The sequence below is a fragment of the Eucalyptus grandis genome, chromosome 6 (assembly GCF_016545825.1).
Source record: "Eucalyptus grandis isolate ANBG69807.140 chromosome 6, ASM1654582v1, whole genome shotgun sequence".
Classification (NCBI taxonomy): domain Eukaryota; kingdom Viridiplantae; phylum Streptophyta; class Magnoliopsida; order Myrtales; family Myrtaceae; genus Eucalyptus; species Eucalyptus grandis.
Genome location: NC_052617.1, coordinates 44364760 through 44380978, shown reverse-complemented (window position 1 = coordinate 44380978; position 16219 = coordinate 44364760). Strand labels below are relative to the sequence as shown.

The window sequence follows — 16219 nt, the reverse complement described above, 5'->3', positions numbered from 1 at the left end:
GAGAGAGCAGCATACCTCAGAAAAATCTGGAGAGGAAAAGTGAAAAGTCAAAGAGAAAAAGATGAAAAGAGAAAGTGTTTTCACCTTATGAGGTGGAGGAATTTGTTTTCCAAAAATAATACATGATATTTGTGTTGACCGGAAAGTATTTTCTGTTGACCAAATCTTTTTAGAGAACCAAATAGTTGAAAATCTGGAAAACACTTTCCAGTAAAATACTTTCAGTGAAACAAACACACCCTAAGTGACAGAAATTATGTATAGCTTTTACTAATTACAAGACTAAATATAATGAGTATTGTGACGTCAAAGCTATACACATAGAGATGAAATTGTTAGGAATGTATAAGGGTGATTGGCAAATGTAAAAGATAAGTGCAAAATAAAAAAGCAGGAGCTAATTCGGTTTAGTTGGAAATTTATTAATATTCACAAGAAGTTCAATTTTTTGAAATCCTCTTATTTGAAAAAGTAATTAATAAATCAATTGACAAACAAAACGGATCCCATTATGAAACATCACTGTTCCATTACAATGATTGATTTGTTCTTGTGCGAATATATATTTGAAGATATCTTTAGGAACTAGTTTTCATATTCTAGACATAATCATTCTCGGGATTGATTTTATTAATATGGATTGGGAGAGACAAAGCAGGTGATTAATCGAGTCGTTCAAAATTCAGTTTGCAAACCGAAGCTCACAAATTTGACTTATCAATCTATCCTCGATCTTGGGAAATCTTTATTAGTTCGCCGAGGACGAGTTTAGACTTAAGTTGTATGACAAGTCTTGAATTCTCTACTCACTCAAACCTGATGGATCGGCCAGGCTCGCTTCTTACATTAGCCCATAGTCCGTTAGGGTCTCGAACCGAACATTTCATTTGCATTCGAGATGGATCTCGACCTCATCCAAAAGCTCCTTCGGGCGCAACGAAAGGGTACACAATTGGAGAGTGCTCATAGGCCTTTGCTCAAAGTCAAAAGCTGAGTTCGCCGCCTTTCCTACTTTCTAAGCAAGAAGCATCACGAGGTGCCGCGTGTGGCGTTACGTGGCCCGGCTTGATCTCCTGTCGCTATTTGCCGCGCTAGAATTCTGTCGCTATTTGCTCTGTCGAGACTAGATTACAGCTTTTAGCCACGAACTCCTCGAAGGAATTCAATGTAGCTGACGATGGCGGTTCCGACGACGACCTCTCGGTATTGATCAAGCCGGGCGACGTCTGAACGCATCTTCTCCATCCAGTCCGCTCACTCAAAGTATCCTTGGCTCCCAGGTAAAGCATCCGCTTTCTAGCACTCCATCGAACCGGCTCGTCGACCGTCTCTCGTGACGTTGTTGCACTCGCGCCCGTTCGTAGAATTCGAAACTTTTTTTTCTTTTTTTATATATATATGCGATGGACGGGGACTAACGCGGAGAATGCCTGGACGGTTTGCTACTGTCGGTACTGTCGCTCGCAAAGCTGGTGCGTGTCCGTTCGGATGAGTTCTATATCGGGACGACGTTCATTGTTTTTTTCCATTCGCTTGTGGTTATCGTCGGTTCTCTCTTTTTCGTGCTGTTTTGAACTTGGAGTCTGATCGTTCGTTATTGGCTACCCGCAGTTGGAAGTTCGTCATGGGCGACCGCGATTCAGACGATGTTTTGAAGGACTTTTTCGTGCCAGATTACATCCTGGGACACGGCTCAGAAAGGGTCGGGGATTTTTCCCATGCGCCTGCCTGTCCGGTCATAGTGTTTATAAACTCCAAAAGCGGTGGTCAGCGAGGGGGAGATCTTATTGTTACCTACAGGACTCTACTTAATAAGAATCAGGTAATCTTCGTCGGACCTTCTCTATGGCTACATTTATTAGTGTCGCCATTCCACTTCATCGCTGCAAGAACAGACAGAGCACAGGGAAGTCGATGCTTTGCTTATCGAATTGTGTACTAGATTCATGGTATTGCACGAGTTACGTGAAGTTAGTTGGGAATATGAATGAATCGGAGTCATGAAAAACAGTTCTAAAGACAGTCGCGGAAAGATAATTTCTCTGCATTACTTGATTTTACTCAGTTAGCAATAAGCTGTGTTTAAGACATATCCATTCAAAAATCAATGGTACCAAAATCTATTAGGAGACGGGTAATAATAGCTTAGATTACTATTTACAGAAGAAAGTCAATTCCAAGACCATTTACTCTCTTGTTTAATTGAATTTACTTATTTCCCTGTGGTTATGTGGGTTGTGTATGGTTTATCAGGTTTTTGATTTGGGAGAGATAGCTCCCGGAGAGGTGCTACGAGAGCTTTATAAAAATCTAGAAATTCTGAAACAGGATGGTGATCCTTTGGCCAGTGAAATCCAGAAAAGACTGAAACTAATTGTAAGTCACTTGTACAGCTTCGAGCACAATGCACAAAGATGTTTTATATTCCCTGTGCAGGAGCATCATGTGCCTTCTTCTTTCTGCATGTATGCCCTTATATGATAGTTCTTCTTTCTTTTGTTGCCAAATGTCTAGGTTGCAGGGGGGGACGGCACAGCTAACTGGCTTCTTGGGGTAGTTTCTGATCTCAAATTATCTGAACCACCTCCAGTTGCTACTGTGCCTCTTGGAACTGGAAATAACCTTCCATTTTCCTTTGGCTGGGTAGGACTTCATATTCGGTACTGTTGGAGTGAAGTAAATGGACTACCTTGTAGGGATTGTGACTCTGAGAATTTGACATTTAATTTTCTACTTTACAGGGAAAGAAAAATCCCAGGATAGATAGGCAATCCGTGATGTCATTCCTAAATCAAGTGAAGACTGCAATAGAGATGAAAATAGACGGGTAAATGTTTTGAGTTTATATATTCTATTTGACTAACTTGAGAACAATAGCAGCGGATGTATTTAGGCAAGCTCCTCAGACACACTATCAGTATCATTCTTCTGGAGTGGCCAAAATCTCGTGTCCTGCTGTTTTAGCTTCATAGTGACTTTGGATACCCTTGCTTCTCACTTCTCAGGCTGTGTTTAATATTTGATGCTGTATGCTTTGTCATCCTATAAAGTCTTGAACCTAGATTGGGCAATATTGTCACATCTTAAAGCAAAAAATCGAGCTGCATTGTGCTGAACTTTTGAGTCATACAGTGGAGAGCCTATTAACAGATTCATGAGCCTAAGAAACAAAGTGCACAGAAAGTTTGTCTGTTTTCTTTCTTTTTGAACTTTCCCGGAGCACTAATTTGCTTGGTTAGAACATCAAATTTATAGTCAGAGGTTGCCATTTGGCACATCCTCAGAACTGCGTTCTGTTAATAATGAATTTCATTAAAATTTCAGTTGGCATTTGGTCATGCGAATGAGAGCTCTTAAGGAAGGTTCATGTGATCCAATTGCACCAAGTGGACAAACCAATTCATTGAATGCATTCCAACAGGTCTTTGAGCCAGATCCCTCATATATGGCAAGTTCCTATCTATACTATAAGCTGTGCCATGTCCTAATTGATGATGCAGAGTGTGAACAATATTAGAAATCTCTTCCTGTTAAATTTGTAGTAGCATAAAGGGACTGAATTTGCTTTTGTAAAGAAATATTCCATATAATGTACCGTCCTGGACTGTGAATTTATCTCACCAAGTTCCTTTTCACTATGCAACTTCTTGTTGACTGCATCAAGCATTTCTGGCTAGACAACCTATTGCAAAGTAGATGAAGAGATAGGTGTGTAGACATATTATGGCTGCCAAAATTCCACTGATGTGTAATTTTATGCAAGGTGCTCAGTAGAAGTCTCAAGGTAACAGAGCTAACACAAGATTTTTGATAGCTTGATCTGATGAGTTTGCTGGTCAAAAGAGTATGAACTGAATGAGTTGCTTAAAGCAGGACTGCTTCTGCCTTTATGAAATCCATAGGTCAACCGGGTAGGTTATTACTGTCTTTTGGATTCAGACATTTAACACGTGTAGTCAAATAGCAGTGTTTTGTAATTGACCCTCTGCTTGCCTAATTTATCTCTGATGCTCTTCTGGATTCATATGGAGACTTCGCCACTATTTACTTGCTAATATTCCATTGATGATTATCAGGATGGGTTCCACAAATATGGTGGAAGATTTTGGAACTACTTTAGCATGGGTAAGAAACAGAATTAGCGAAAAAAGTTATAGTTCTTCAATAGCTGAAACGAAATGGTAGCACTCATCTGAGGCCTTGAGTGAGATCGACTGCTTATTTGATGGAATTAGTAAAAGATGAATGTAGCTACTCATCTCTTAAGCAATTAATTGTTCTTGTCAGGAATGGATGCACAGGTATCATATGCATTTCACTCGGACAGGAAGTTACACCCGGAAAAGTTTAAGAACCAGTTAGTTAACCAAGTACTCTTCTCACTTAATACTAGTTTATTCACAAATTGCAAACTGACACTGTTTGTTTTGCGTGCAAAATCTTCTGGTATGTCGCACTCTTTCTTTTTGAAGGACCTTTTTTTATCTTGAATAGTTTTGAGTACACTGATTTTTCTGAAATCAAGATTTGATTGTCTCAAGGCAGTTGGAGGTGATTGTACTTATTTCATTAGACTCGAACGCAATCCTCAAGACAAATATTTGTTGAAAGCAGCTGAAAAAAGATGCAATGTGTCTTTAATTTTTCTCAGTGAAGCCTTTTTCTTGTTCTAGCAATCCATTCATTCAAGAGACATCTGTAGAATGTGTGCATATGGTATTTAGCATGAAACCACGTGGCTTGCTCCACCTGACTGCTCTGTTAGCCATTTTCAATGTTAGCTTTGAAGTTTCGATGCACTTCCTTTTACTCCATACGGTGTAACAAATCCATTTGTTTCAGTCTCACCCTAGATCTAGTATTGGATCCCAGTTGTTATATTTTATTTGGCTGTAGGGTTTCTTCTCCAGTATAATCTTTCCAATGTTGTTACTCTGAGCGAAAACTGATCACATAAGATTGAGGTAACGATAAAGGCAAGGCTTTTTATTTGTCACTCTCAAGGACTAGAAACCATTTAGTTTAGAAAGTAAATCTAGAGTTTAAGCAACTCTTGTTATCCAATTTCACTTAATTAGTCACGTTGGTGGTTGAATATCACCTACCAGTTGCCGCCATTACCGACTGATATTACGTAGAAGAACTTCCTGCAATTGAATTTTTATTGTCTACCATTACATTTGAAGATGCTTTGTGGCCACTAAGATACATCATCAGTTGACCCACTGATTCAGATACCATTTCCAGTTTCAGTCGGTACCATTGAGGAATAATGATTTATTTGCACCTGCAATCACTTTTGATGTTGTCTTCAAATATAAAGGTCCCCCATGCATGAACAAGGAGTTGTTCATTGACATACCAGGCACTTAAGCTCGATTCTTTCAATCCAAAACCATTTGAGACAAGTTTAGGTTATTTTTTCCTTCTCGATCTCAATGAGCAAATAATGAGAGTTACTGCCAACTGCTTCTGTTTTTGGCTTGTCAGAGCAATTATTTGAAGCTTGGATGTACTCAAGGATGGTTTTGCACATCTTGTTTTCACCCTTCTTCACGGTGAGTCTTTTGATTAGTTTCTGTAGTGATGCTTTACAGTTTTATATCCTGTATCTGTTTCCATTTCCCATTTGTTATCATCTTTTGTGTGATTAAAGATTGAAGTTTGAGGTAGGCACCTGCCAGATGGCATTATCAAAACTTTTTGGTTGTTACTTCCTTTCAGCAATTCGAGATTGTTTTGAATGATTGAAAGTAGCTAGATTGTCTGCAGCTGAATTAGAGTACAGCGTTCTGTATCAGTGGTCAATATCTGAGGATGTAACGTCAAGGCATGTGTCTCTGTCAAGCTGCGGCTGTCTTCTCTGGAACTTGGCCTTACATTGGCTTGCTCAAACATAATTCTTGCTAAGCCTTACCCTTACTAAACCATAATTCTAGCTAGGTGAAACCATGTGATTATATCATGCATCCACTTACTTTTTGGAGAAACCGTGGCTACTATTTATTCACTACTAAACTTCTACTCTGTTCGCTGACATTAAAATTGTTAAGATTGCTCTTATGATTGTGGTCATACCTTAACAGCCAGCACTTGTGTGAATTTGTATCGTATGACTTTTAGACCCTAGTCATCTACTTATTTGATTGCTCTCCTTCCCTTTGTTAGTTACTGCCAATGCCATTCAGTATAATTTAATTTTATACAGGAACATAGCACAGCTGGCAAATGTCAGGATATTGAGAAGACAAGGTCAGTGGGAGGATCTCTATGTACCTCGCAGGTGATTCCTCTCTACCTACTGTAGCATGGAAACTTGCACCTGCCCAAAATGCACTTCACATGCACTCTTATGAGCTTGTACTCATTTTTCAGTCAAGTGATTTTAGAAATTATATCTGGACTTTGGTGCGTTATTCTATACTTAGTTACATATTAGTGTATTACCATGTAAATTGCAGTATCCGATCCATTGTGTGCCTCAACTTGCCCAGCTTTTCTGGTGGACTTGATCCTTGGGGAACGCCAGACCCTAAGAAATCACATGAGGTTGGTTTTAAGTTTATTGCTATCCTTAATACTTTGCAGTATGATATGCAGAAATTTCATTTTAAAATATTCTATGCTGTGGATTCACTAATTCTTATAGAAAGACTAATCATTGGCCCGAACTTGTAGAGAGACTTGACACCTCCATACGTTGATGATGGCCTAATTGAGATCGTCGGTTTTAGAGATGCTTGGCATGGACTAATATTACTACTCCCAAAAGGACATGGGACTCGCCTTGCACAGGTAGAAATTTCATATATACATTCAGATTACACAAATTAATTCGACATTGATCGGCTGCCTGGGGAGGCTATTGCCCGCTGGATGCGGTGAACCTGTGTTTGTGCGGATGTGCCTCATTTTTTTCCTCCAAAATTCTTATTCCTCCCTGTAGACAAGTAGAGTTCATTTCGAGTTCAAAACAAGAGCAGCAGATCACACCTACATGAGAATCGACGGGGAACCCTGGAGACAACCATTGCCATTTGAAGATGGAAGCGTCACTGTAGAGATTTCCCATGCGGGTCAAGCGAAAATGCTTGCCCCTCCATCTTGCCGGTCCAAAAGTTTGCCCATTACTTAGCGGAATAAAGGAGGCAATATGATCGAAGAAGTGCTCATTAAAGTGGAGAAAGAAGAGAAGGTATAAATGCCGATAGAGTTTACATTATCGCTGGTAAGTTATTTGATGCCATTGAGCCTCTAGAATAACTCCGAGAATCAATGCAGTCCAGCCTGCTCTGTGTTAGCTGTATCCTGTCCAATGAAGGAAGTGTTCTGGCAGGACCTGCCACTGGATTAGATTTTACATCTGACCAATGAATTCTTGTAAAAGGCTATGCTGAATCACCGGACTTCCAACAGACTTGATATTTTTGCAAGTATGGTAAGGAAAAGTCGGTGCACTGAAAGTTTTACCTTCTTTTCTGATTTGATTGTTTAGTAGGAGTTCTATTCTTAAAAGTCTAGCACTAGAAGGTACCGTGATAGCAAATACTGATCAAACCAGACATCTAGACATTCTCTGCTGGCTTGTCCTCTTCGCTGTCTTTCTGTTGCAAAGATCAGAAGGCGTGACATCGAAAATCTCAACCGGTTTTCATGTGAATGTTCCGGGAGTTCCAGTTTTTGACAATTGGAATGGAACGATACCGAATAATGTTTGCCAATGCCTACCTGATGATGGAAAGCTCGCGACAATCTTTTTATTTACAAACGAACATGCTTTAAACATGAAGCACGTATCACTGTTATTATATGCGTACATAGTCCAATCAACAGTTTTAAAAAGGAGATCTTAGAAGCGAATGTCAATAAATTACTCAAAGAAGTGTTGGACGATGAGTTGATGATCTTTGTACATTTGATTGTTTGTATACAAATTGTCCCCCTAACCTATTTCCTAATCTAGTCAGAGACAAATTTTGAGCCTTTACTACGTCACTTAATTGTAACGCAATTGAATTGCTTTAAAAGTGCTTTGTCTCGACTTTCAGAAGTGACCGTTGAACACGACTACTACGAATTAAGCATAGAGCTAGTTGCCGCCTCCTCCGCAGCCCTTCCAAGCCCGAAAGTTCAAATAAGCAGGCTCGAGACAACAAGAAAGTCTGGCCAGCTTTATACGAATTGGAACAAATCCTACTTCCAATCCTATACTTGCACCTTTTTGAACTGACAAGTTTTCTGATCAAGTCTATTCAATACCGAATTTCGACTAATTCCAGCCAGCGTGATTGTCCTACAACACCAGAATTCGGTGAAGGTGGACGCAACATGGGCACCACCACAGAAAATCTAGGCAGTATGAAATCGGAACATAATGTGGATAAATTTAGCAAAGCAAACGTTTATGCCAGTAAAGTTTTATTTGTATTGCACTCGAAAGTCACTTCAATTAACTTTGTCAAAAGGGCTCCATTAGAAAACCCGTAATAGCAAAAGAACATAATTGAATATATCAAAGCTTATAGGCCTTCTTTGAAAAAGACGTGAAAGTATAGCATTAACGGAAGAATACTACGATACAATAATGAATTTAACTTGCACTCAACAATAAACCATGAAAAGGGAAATATATCAACAAAATGAATTTGCGTTTTCCTCCAATCACTCTAATCGATAAGTTACGCTCCACAAGAATCATTCGTATTTATATTTAGTTAAGTTTATATATATAGGGAGGAATCCTTTTCTTTTTGCCCTCCCTTCCGGAGAGCGACTTTAATTTCGATTGACGCGTCGGCCAGGGGACAGCTAATTTTAGTTCCCAGGGGCCAGCAGCTGATTCGGGCCCAAACCAGAAGCCGAAAGAGGGCGAAACCACGGCTCTTTCCTTGGATTACTGCCTGTTCATTACTGCCTCTAGTTTTCTTAAAGGCCAATACTAATCATCTCTCCCTCTGCTATATAAACCAGAAACCATTTCAGATCCTCCACAGAGCTCAATACCAAGACCTACCCTCCTCCTGAAACCCTCTCTAATTCTTGTTCTGATCGTTCTTTAACGTCCAAACCCACGAAAAAGAGGAACCCTTTGAAGGGAATCGAAGCGGAAGATGAATTCAGCGGGCAAAGCGTGGATCGTGGCGGCGAGCATAGCGGCCGTGGAGGCGCTGAAGGACCAGGGCTTCGCGAGGTGGAACTACCCGATCAGGTCGGTCCACCAGCACCTGAAGAGCAACCTCAGGTCCTACTCCCAGGCCAAGAAGCTCTCCGCCCCTTCTTCCTCGGCCGTGGCCAAGGGCATGAGGCGCTTGGAGGAGTCCCACGGCAAGGTCATGCACCTCAACTGCTGGGGCCCTGAGTCCACCAGGTTTTAGGAAAATAGGGACACTGTGATATCTGCAGTATAGGTAGAGAGAGATTTGCATTCTTGAATTGCTGAGATGTTGGCAATGGCGATTTGGGCTGTGGATTATTTGGTAACAGCGTATTGGAAAAGTGTTGGGGATCTTGAGTATTAGAGAAGCCTGATTATCATCTATTCCTGCCTCTGATTCCACGGTTGTAGCGTTTGCTGATAATGATGAGGTTGTAATTCAGAGAGATTGAAATTATCATATGTTGTGAACAAATTCTGGTGTTGCTCACCTCAATGAGAATTTGTTTACCTAAGATTTACTTTACCAGATAAAGTAACATCTCTTTTTTTGTGGGTTGGAATTGGAGTAAATCACATGTTGGAAATGTTATCCTTGCTTGAATAAGGAAAATACACAGATCAATTCATTTTCGACATTGTAGTTGATTCATCGATTAAATCATCCATTGGGGAATATTCATGAAGTATTATTGTGATTCTATCTTTTATTGTTAGGAAAAATATATTTTCAAGCAGGGTGTCATGTTGGACCTGCATCCTATAGAATTTGGCCCATCCAATTTACACCCAAAAATATCTTCTTCCTCCGATCAATTTTTAAAATAAAATTAAAAAAAATGCGACCAATTATCTATTAAAGCGGTAACTCAAATGACATTCAAGGAAATTTAGTGAAATAAAATAGTAAATTTTACAATTGATTAGCGACTATTACGACAACCAAAGATTATTACTTACAGATGGGCTCCATCTATTCATGGACTTGAAAGGGAACGTTATGTCCATTTGAACTAATTTACTAATAATACGGAAAAATAAAGTTTCCATAAATTTAGGTCACTTCTCCTAGTTCTCAAAATAAGTCGTGATAATTAGGAGCTTTTTGCTTGCTAAAACTTTAGGTTATTTACTATTTCTAAAAATAGATCATTAACCATCATTTACACGGGCTTAAAGGTAGTTCATGATTACTGGGGCCGATTACTAATTATAAGTTCATATCTCTCATGAAAAATTTAAGGAGCGTTGCTATGTCATTAGTTAATTATTAAGCAATAGTATTCTTCTATATTATTGAAATCTAGAGCTATATTACTACAAGAAAAAGGAAAGTACTAACTATAGGTGCAGCCAAAATTACGACTTTTTTGGCGAATTACAGCTATTGGAGTTAATTACTAATGACGGGAATTATAAGGTTTGATCTATGGAGGAAAATAACGATATTGTAATTCTATTTAAACAGTGGTAATATTTCCATTTAGCATAATAATTACTTCTCGCATTTGGTAATGTTTTAGGTAGCAAATTGCTTTTGGCTATAATCCTCAAAAGAAGTTATTTACCTTCAATGCAAAAACATCTCTTGAGATATGGTAATTTACCTTGTAGATTGTGTTTTGAAGAAACAAGCTACTTTGTAACTAGTAAATTGAGTGAGCGCTAATTCTTAATAATAGCAACCATACTTTTATGTCGATTGTAAATGCAAAATGATATTTGTAAAATGAGTTCCAATGCCCTAAATTACCTCTGAATTCGTAAATATTTATAAATGCAAAAATAATCTTACAGGTGGTAAATTACCTTTCGAGTTCACAAAACTGTCTACGACGACCTAAATTATAAGTGAAACCAACCATTTTCGAACACGAGACGGGGTCCTTTAATTTATCACGCAAGACCCTAGAAGGGCTTGTGGACCAAGAAAGGATAAGAAAATAGCGAAGGAAGATGCTTCGCGCCTGCTATCGTTGCTATTTTCCAGGAGGGGAAAGTTGCAATTAATTGAGACTACACGGGATTAGTTTAGTGTTGACTAAACTACTCTCTCTCACTCTCTGTGGTGGGCCAATTTGTCTCCATCTTTGAAGCGTGCGGATCCAGGAAAGCAGCCGTAACAAGGCGAGCCCATGGTTTTTGTGGTGTCACCAAACCTAAAATCCATGGGCAATATCTCCCAAGTCCCCGGTAACACCTGCCTCTTGTTTTGAGCTAACCACTTCTTCTCGGATTCCAACTCTCTATATTAACCAAACACCCTCCACTCCATTCCCCAACACCATTGGAATTCAACCCCCAAACAACCCCCACTACTACAGCAGTCTACACCCAAATCTCGAGACCGAAGCTTCGTTCGCTCATCACCACAAAAAAAGGGGCAGAGATAATGAGTTCGACGAGCAGAGCTTGGATCGTGGCGGCCAGCATCGGAGCTGTGGAAGCGCTCAAGGACCAGGGCGTCTGCAGGTGGAACCATGTCCTCAGGTCGCTCCACCAGCACGCCAAGACCAATCTCCGGTCTTATTCTCAGGCCAGGAAGCTCTCTTCCCCTGCTTCCTCCGCGGTCGACAGGACGATCGGCGAAGGGAAGCTGCGGCAATCTGAGGAGTCCTTCAGAAAAGTCTTGTACTTGAGTTCTTGGGGAGCTTATTGAGTCCCCCTGCCTTCTTCATCTTGATCGAGGACTGTAATTAGACTAAAAAAAAAACACAATTATGGGAAATATTGCTTCCTTCACATTCTGCTTAGCAGCATCAGGTCCGCAACAAATGCTCCCCGAAGGCACTCCCCCAATTCATCCAACTTCCTTATCATATCTTTGAACTGATTAACTCAACGCGGGTGCGTTTTTGCACGATCATAATCAATGGATAATAATTAGAACGGATGATGGGTAGTTCTGTCGGAGTTCAGAATCCTGCAAGTCCAGCTTGCACAATTCATTGAATAGCATGGGACATAGACATATGGTCCCACACAACCACTGGACAAGATCCTCAGAGCTTCACTCTCCAGTAGGATCTCAGGAGAGAGTAAAGGCTATCAACTGTAAATTTGCCTTTATGTTAGCAGAATTTTCAAATCCTGATGACAGAACTCCGAGAGAAACAATACAGTCACACAATGTAACGAGTCCCAAACAGTGAAGGATCACAAGATCCTCGACTTTAGAATTCAAAGGGTTCTAGAATGAAAGCCGGATATGCTCTACCTCCTAAATGAATCGGTGACAAAAGAAAGTCCAACCAGCAGCCCAAAACAGGGGAGCTTAAGAAAGGAAAAAACACGGTGCTAAGCCACCAGACACCCTGTACATAAATGGTCAGAACTCGAGGCCCTGATGCTGTGACAAAGAATGGAAGATTTCGTCCCGCTTTCACATATTATCCGGCAGTAGGATATTCTGCGACCCGAAGATCTGGTGAGCACTGCTCTGCACGAAGACCGCGATCCCGCATTTGCTGCTCTTGAAACCTTCCCACAATGAGAAATTAACAGTTCCCGAAACCGTCTTCTTCGCCGAAATGTCCTTGACAGTACACAGTTTCTCGAGCTTCCTCACGACGAAATCGTTCGATAAGACCCGCCCTTTATTCTCTCCCTTCAGGCAGTCGGTCAGCAATCCATTCTCATAGAGCGCCACCATCACATTAGCCTGGCCTTCCACTTTCATCCTCAATGCTCCAGACAGCGACACTTGAAAAGAATCTGGCGACGGCCTCTGGAAATTTGCCTGTGCATATGCACGTATGCATCTTGAGATGATTGGAATTGCTAAACCAGCATTCGATGCAAAACATAGGTAATGATATCATTCCAGAATCCTGAAGTTCTCGGGACTAAGTTGACCCTTTTCTCATTTCTTGTTTTGATTAGAAATGACGGCTTGTTTGAATTGAGCACTCTCATTAACAGAAGATTCGCAATATTAGGCAAGAGCTATGATTTTACCAGGACTTACCTTTCAAGATCTACAGAGAACGTTCTTCATACTACCCAGTACATCTATTGAAACTTCAAACATTTACATGGATTTCACTCTTTACTAAAAACATCAATTACGAGAAAGTGGATGTTAGATGTTATCCAAGTCATAGAATATATTCTGTCGTGTCATGCGCACGATAACTTCCAAATATGGAAATTGTCAGTTGATTATTACTTTAGGTACATCAAACAAGTGTAAGTGAACATGAATCAGAATATCGACTGACAGGTTGCATATCACTTTGCTTCATGTCTTGGAAAAGGAAGAGGAATTGAATGCGGTTCTGAAGCTGGTGGAGTGGATCTCTCCCACCTACCTATCTCCTTTCTGTTGAACCATCTGTTTATTTTATTTCTTTCATTTCTCTTTTCCCTTTCTCTACCTCTACTTTTCAATGTCGATGTTGCCTTCAGATCTGTTCCATAATTTGGTCCCTCTGAGATCTATGTGCCACTGACGAATTAGTTGAGGGCTGATAAAAGGTAATGGTCTATAAGTTTCACTGACTTTGGCAGACAATCCCCCTCATCTACCGAAAACATAAATCAAAAAGCAATCGAAACCAACCAATTAAGCAAAGTTCATACATGGCTGTTAGCACCATGACTGAGAATGGCTAGGACTCCCCGGCTCAAACACAATTCAAGTGAGCAAACCAATTTAGAACGGATCTGAACTACTCTCTGTGGTAACAAAGATCTGTCTACATCTCACTTTATTACACCACAGACTTCTCAGGGTTGTCGGCGTTTCTTTCGACCATAATATTCTTCAGGATCATTCAAATCCTAATCTTTATCAATGCTAGATGTGATAAATTTGCTCCTACAACATTGAAGTTAGCGCCCTGTTTTTTCAAATTCGATCAACATTTGAACTCTTAATGCCTGTGCTGCTAAAAACTACAAATTTGCTCCTACAACATTGAAGTTAGTGCCCTGTTTTTTCAAATTCAATCAACATTTGGAACTCTTAATCCCTGTGCTGCTAAAAACTACAGCAACATTTGCTTAGCCTAATCCGACAAAAGTTCACAGAATTGATTCTTAATTTAGGCGCAACCCTTTTTAACTTAAAGCATTACAAAGTCTCCAAGTGACATTTCTTCTGATCTGAGAACATGATGATTAATAACATACTTTGTGATAAAATAGAAAAAAACCAAGGTCTATGCTTTCTGGATCATCAATCCACGTATAGAAATGCTCCGCAAATGAATGAAAACCGAGGCATCGTCCCTCTAATCTAGAAAAAACCGACCATTGCAGAAGCTAAAGACTTACGCAATCCGCCACCACAGCCTAAGTACTTGTATTAGTACACCACAGCCCACTAATTAGCAGTAATAGTTCTAGCACTCGTCCCTAAAGTTTTCGCGAATTCATCACTCGATCTCTTCTCCATCTTCAATGCCAATAACTCAGTACGTATATAAATACATCACGGTGAGTATCAAGCATATTTTCTGGGGGGAAAAAAAACCGACCGAACCTGGAGCGTGGGCGAAGGGAATCTAGGGGCGGAGGCGATGGCGGAGAGCAAGGCGTCCTGGTCGGTGCCGACGCACTGGGAGCGGCCCTGGACCACCACCTGCGGCGTGAACATGGTGTCGAGCCTCAGCGCCTCCACGTAGGCCTTCTGCCTCACCGTGGACTGGCTCGACCCGAACGGGTCCTTCCACCCCGTGTAGTCCCAGTAGTCCACGTGGTGCGCCAGCACCACCACCACCGGCGCCTCCACGTCGAAGTCCCCCCTCCCCAGCCGCGACAGCAGCAGCTCCGCCTCCGGCGAGGTGGCGCACCCCTGCGACGAGAACAGCTCCACCAGCACCGCCCCTCCCTGGTCCTCCGCCGCACCCGCAGCAGCAGCAGCAGCCGCCGCGGACGAGTGGACGTGGGGCTTGCCGAAGCAGGCGAAGAGGCCACGTGGCATCGTGGGGGCGTGGCGTGCGTGCGTGCGTCCCTCGGCCTGAAGGGGGAGAAGCGGTTGGTTAGTTTGTGGCGGTTACGCCGGCGTTCGAAGGTCGAGAGAGAGAGGGAGAGAAGGAGAGATGGAGATGCAGAGCAAAAGCGAAAGAAGACGATATTTGAATACGTGAGTTTGGCGTGTTCCCATCGACTTCGAGAAAGGTTACCCCAAGGGCCACGCACCTAATTTTTGGTGGTATTTTTAATGACCATATTATTGGAAATGGAAATGAAAAAATAAAGAAAGTGAAATTGTAATCTGATTTCTTTATGTTTAGGGGCTAATCCCCCTTGGAAAAAGCACCAACTTTAAATTTGGTACCAAACTTTTTTTATCTCATAAAAAATCATCTATTTTTACTCAAGTTTTAAATCATCTGTTTTTACTTCTGTTTATTGTTAATTTCCACATCAACTTTTTTTCATTATCTCTTAACTTGGACTTTTTTTATTTGCATTTTCAGGATTCTCTCTGTGTTCATAACCTAGAATTTTTTCTGCCTAGGCAACGCTAACAATTGACGTGCTACCGGCATCACTAGTGCACATCATGTGGTGCTAGCATCCGTCGGGGCAACTCTGTGGCAGTAGTTGCCTGAATTCCAATTCCCCCGCCCCCTTTGTTTCTAGCCTACTGGTGGCGGACCACCATCGACGTTAATGGGCGACCACCGTGACTGTGGTCAACTAACGGTTCCAAATTAAGGAAGGCAACATTTGGGACTCGAATAAAATTTGGTAATTTTTTATGAAATAAAATAAATTTCGTGCGAAAAATCGGCATTAAACCTAAAGTGGGTGTGAATCACTTTCACAGCAAAAGGGCAAAACGTAGTGTTTCAGGTTCTTTATTATTTCGAAATCTTTGTTATTCGTGGTGATCGAACAATGTAAATCATCCATGCACATGCATTATTGCTATTTGTCAATATTTGGTATTACACTCCCACAACGCATTTATATTTTTATAAGCTTCTAATGGTATTTTAGATTTTAAAAATTTATTGAATCCAATCTACGAAAATTAAGGCTATACATTTCAGTTCAGAAAAAATGTTTTTTTTTTTAATTATATGGGAAACTTGGGTAATTTCTTATTGGGTT

At 40.8% G+C, this 16219-nt stretch overlaps 4 protein-coding genes across 10 annotated transcripts; 3 read left to right on the top strand and 1 right to left on the bottom strand.

Annotated features, from left to right (window-relative positions):
- The first annotated feature begins 1118 nt into the window (after nucleotides 1-1118).
- Nucleotides 1119-7660, top strand: LOC104450169 (diacylglycerol kinase 5). 7 transcript variants are annotated; one of them, XM_039314851.1, is made up of 13 exons: nucleotides 1119-1280; nucleotides 1612-1822; nucleotides 2329-2376; nucleotides 2515-2643; nucleotides 2742-2827; nucleotides 3325-3448; nucleotides 4077-4125; nucleotides 4288-4370; nucleotides 5491-5558; nucleotides 6209-6283; nucleotides 6462-6549; nucleotides 6679-6795; nucleotides 6947-7660. In XM_039314851.1, the coding sequence occupies exons 2-13, from the start codon at nucleotides 1625-1627 to the stop codon at nucleotides 7133-7135; spliced, it is 1254 nt and encodes a 417-aa protein (XP_039170785.1). In that variant the 5' UTR covers nucleotides 1119-1280; nucleotides 1612-1624; the 3' UTR covers nucleotides 7136-7660. The 7 variants fall into 7 exon arrangements, with proteins under 7 accessions (XP_039170785.1, XP_039170786.1, XP_039170782.1 ...); XM_039314852.1 differs by having other exon boundaries at nucleotides 2254-2376; nucleotides 3325-3421; nucleotides 4288-4301; XM_039314848.1 differs by having other exon boundaries at nucleotides 2254-2376; nucleotides 3325-3421.
- A 1237-nt stretch (nucleotides 7661-8897) lies between these two features.
- On the top strand, nucleotides 8898-9790 carry LOC120294672. Its single transcript, XM_039315052.1, has one exon. It carries the CDS (start codon nucleotides 9111-9113, stop codon nucleotides 9372-9374), a length of 264 nt encoding a protein of 87 aa, XP_039170986.1. The 5' UTR covers nucleotides 8898-9110; the 3' UTR covers nucleotides 9375-9790.
- A 1577-nt stretch (nucleotides 9791-11367) lies between these two features.
- On the top strand, nucleotides 11368-11898 carry LOC120294881. The gene has a single exon (XM_039315723.1). The coding sequence runs from the start codon at nucleotides 11547-11549 to the stop codon at nucleotides 11811-11813; it is 267 nt and encodes an 88-aa protein (XP_039171657.1). The 5' UTR covers nucleotides 11368-11546; the 3' UTR covers nucleotides 11814-11898.
- Nucleotides 11899-12200: 302 nt separating this feature from the next.
- On the bottom strand, nucleotides 12201-15243 carry LOC104452083. The gene is made up of 2 exons (XM_010066611.3): nucleotides 14640-15243; nucleotides 12201-12893 (listed from the first exon to the last, which is right to left on the bottom strand). Exons 1-2 carry the CDS (start codon nucleotides 15078-15080, stop codon nucleotides 12537-12539), a joined length of 798 nt encoding a protein of 265 aa, XP_010064913.2. The 5' UTR covers nucleotides 15081-15243; the 3' UTR covers nucleotides 12201-12536.
- Nucleotides 15244-16219: the final 976 nt, after the last annotated feature.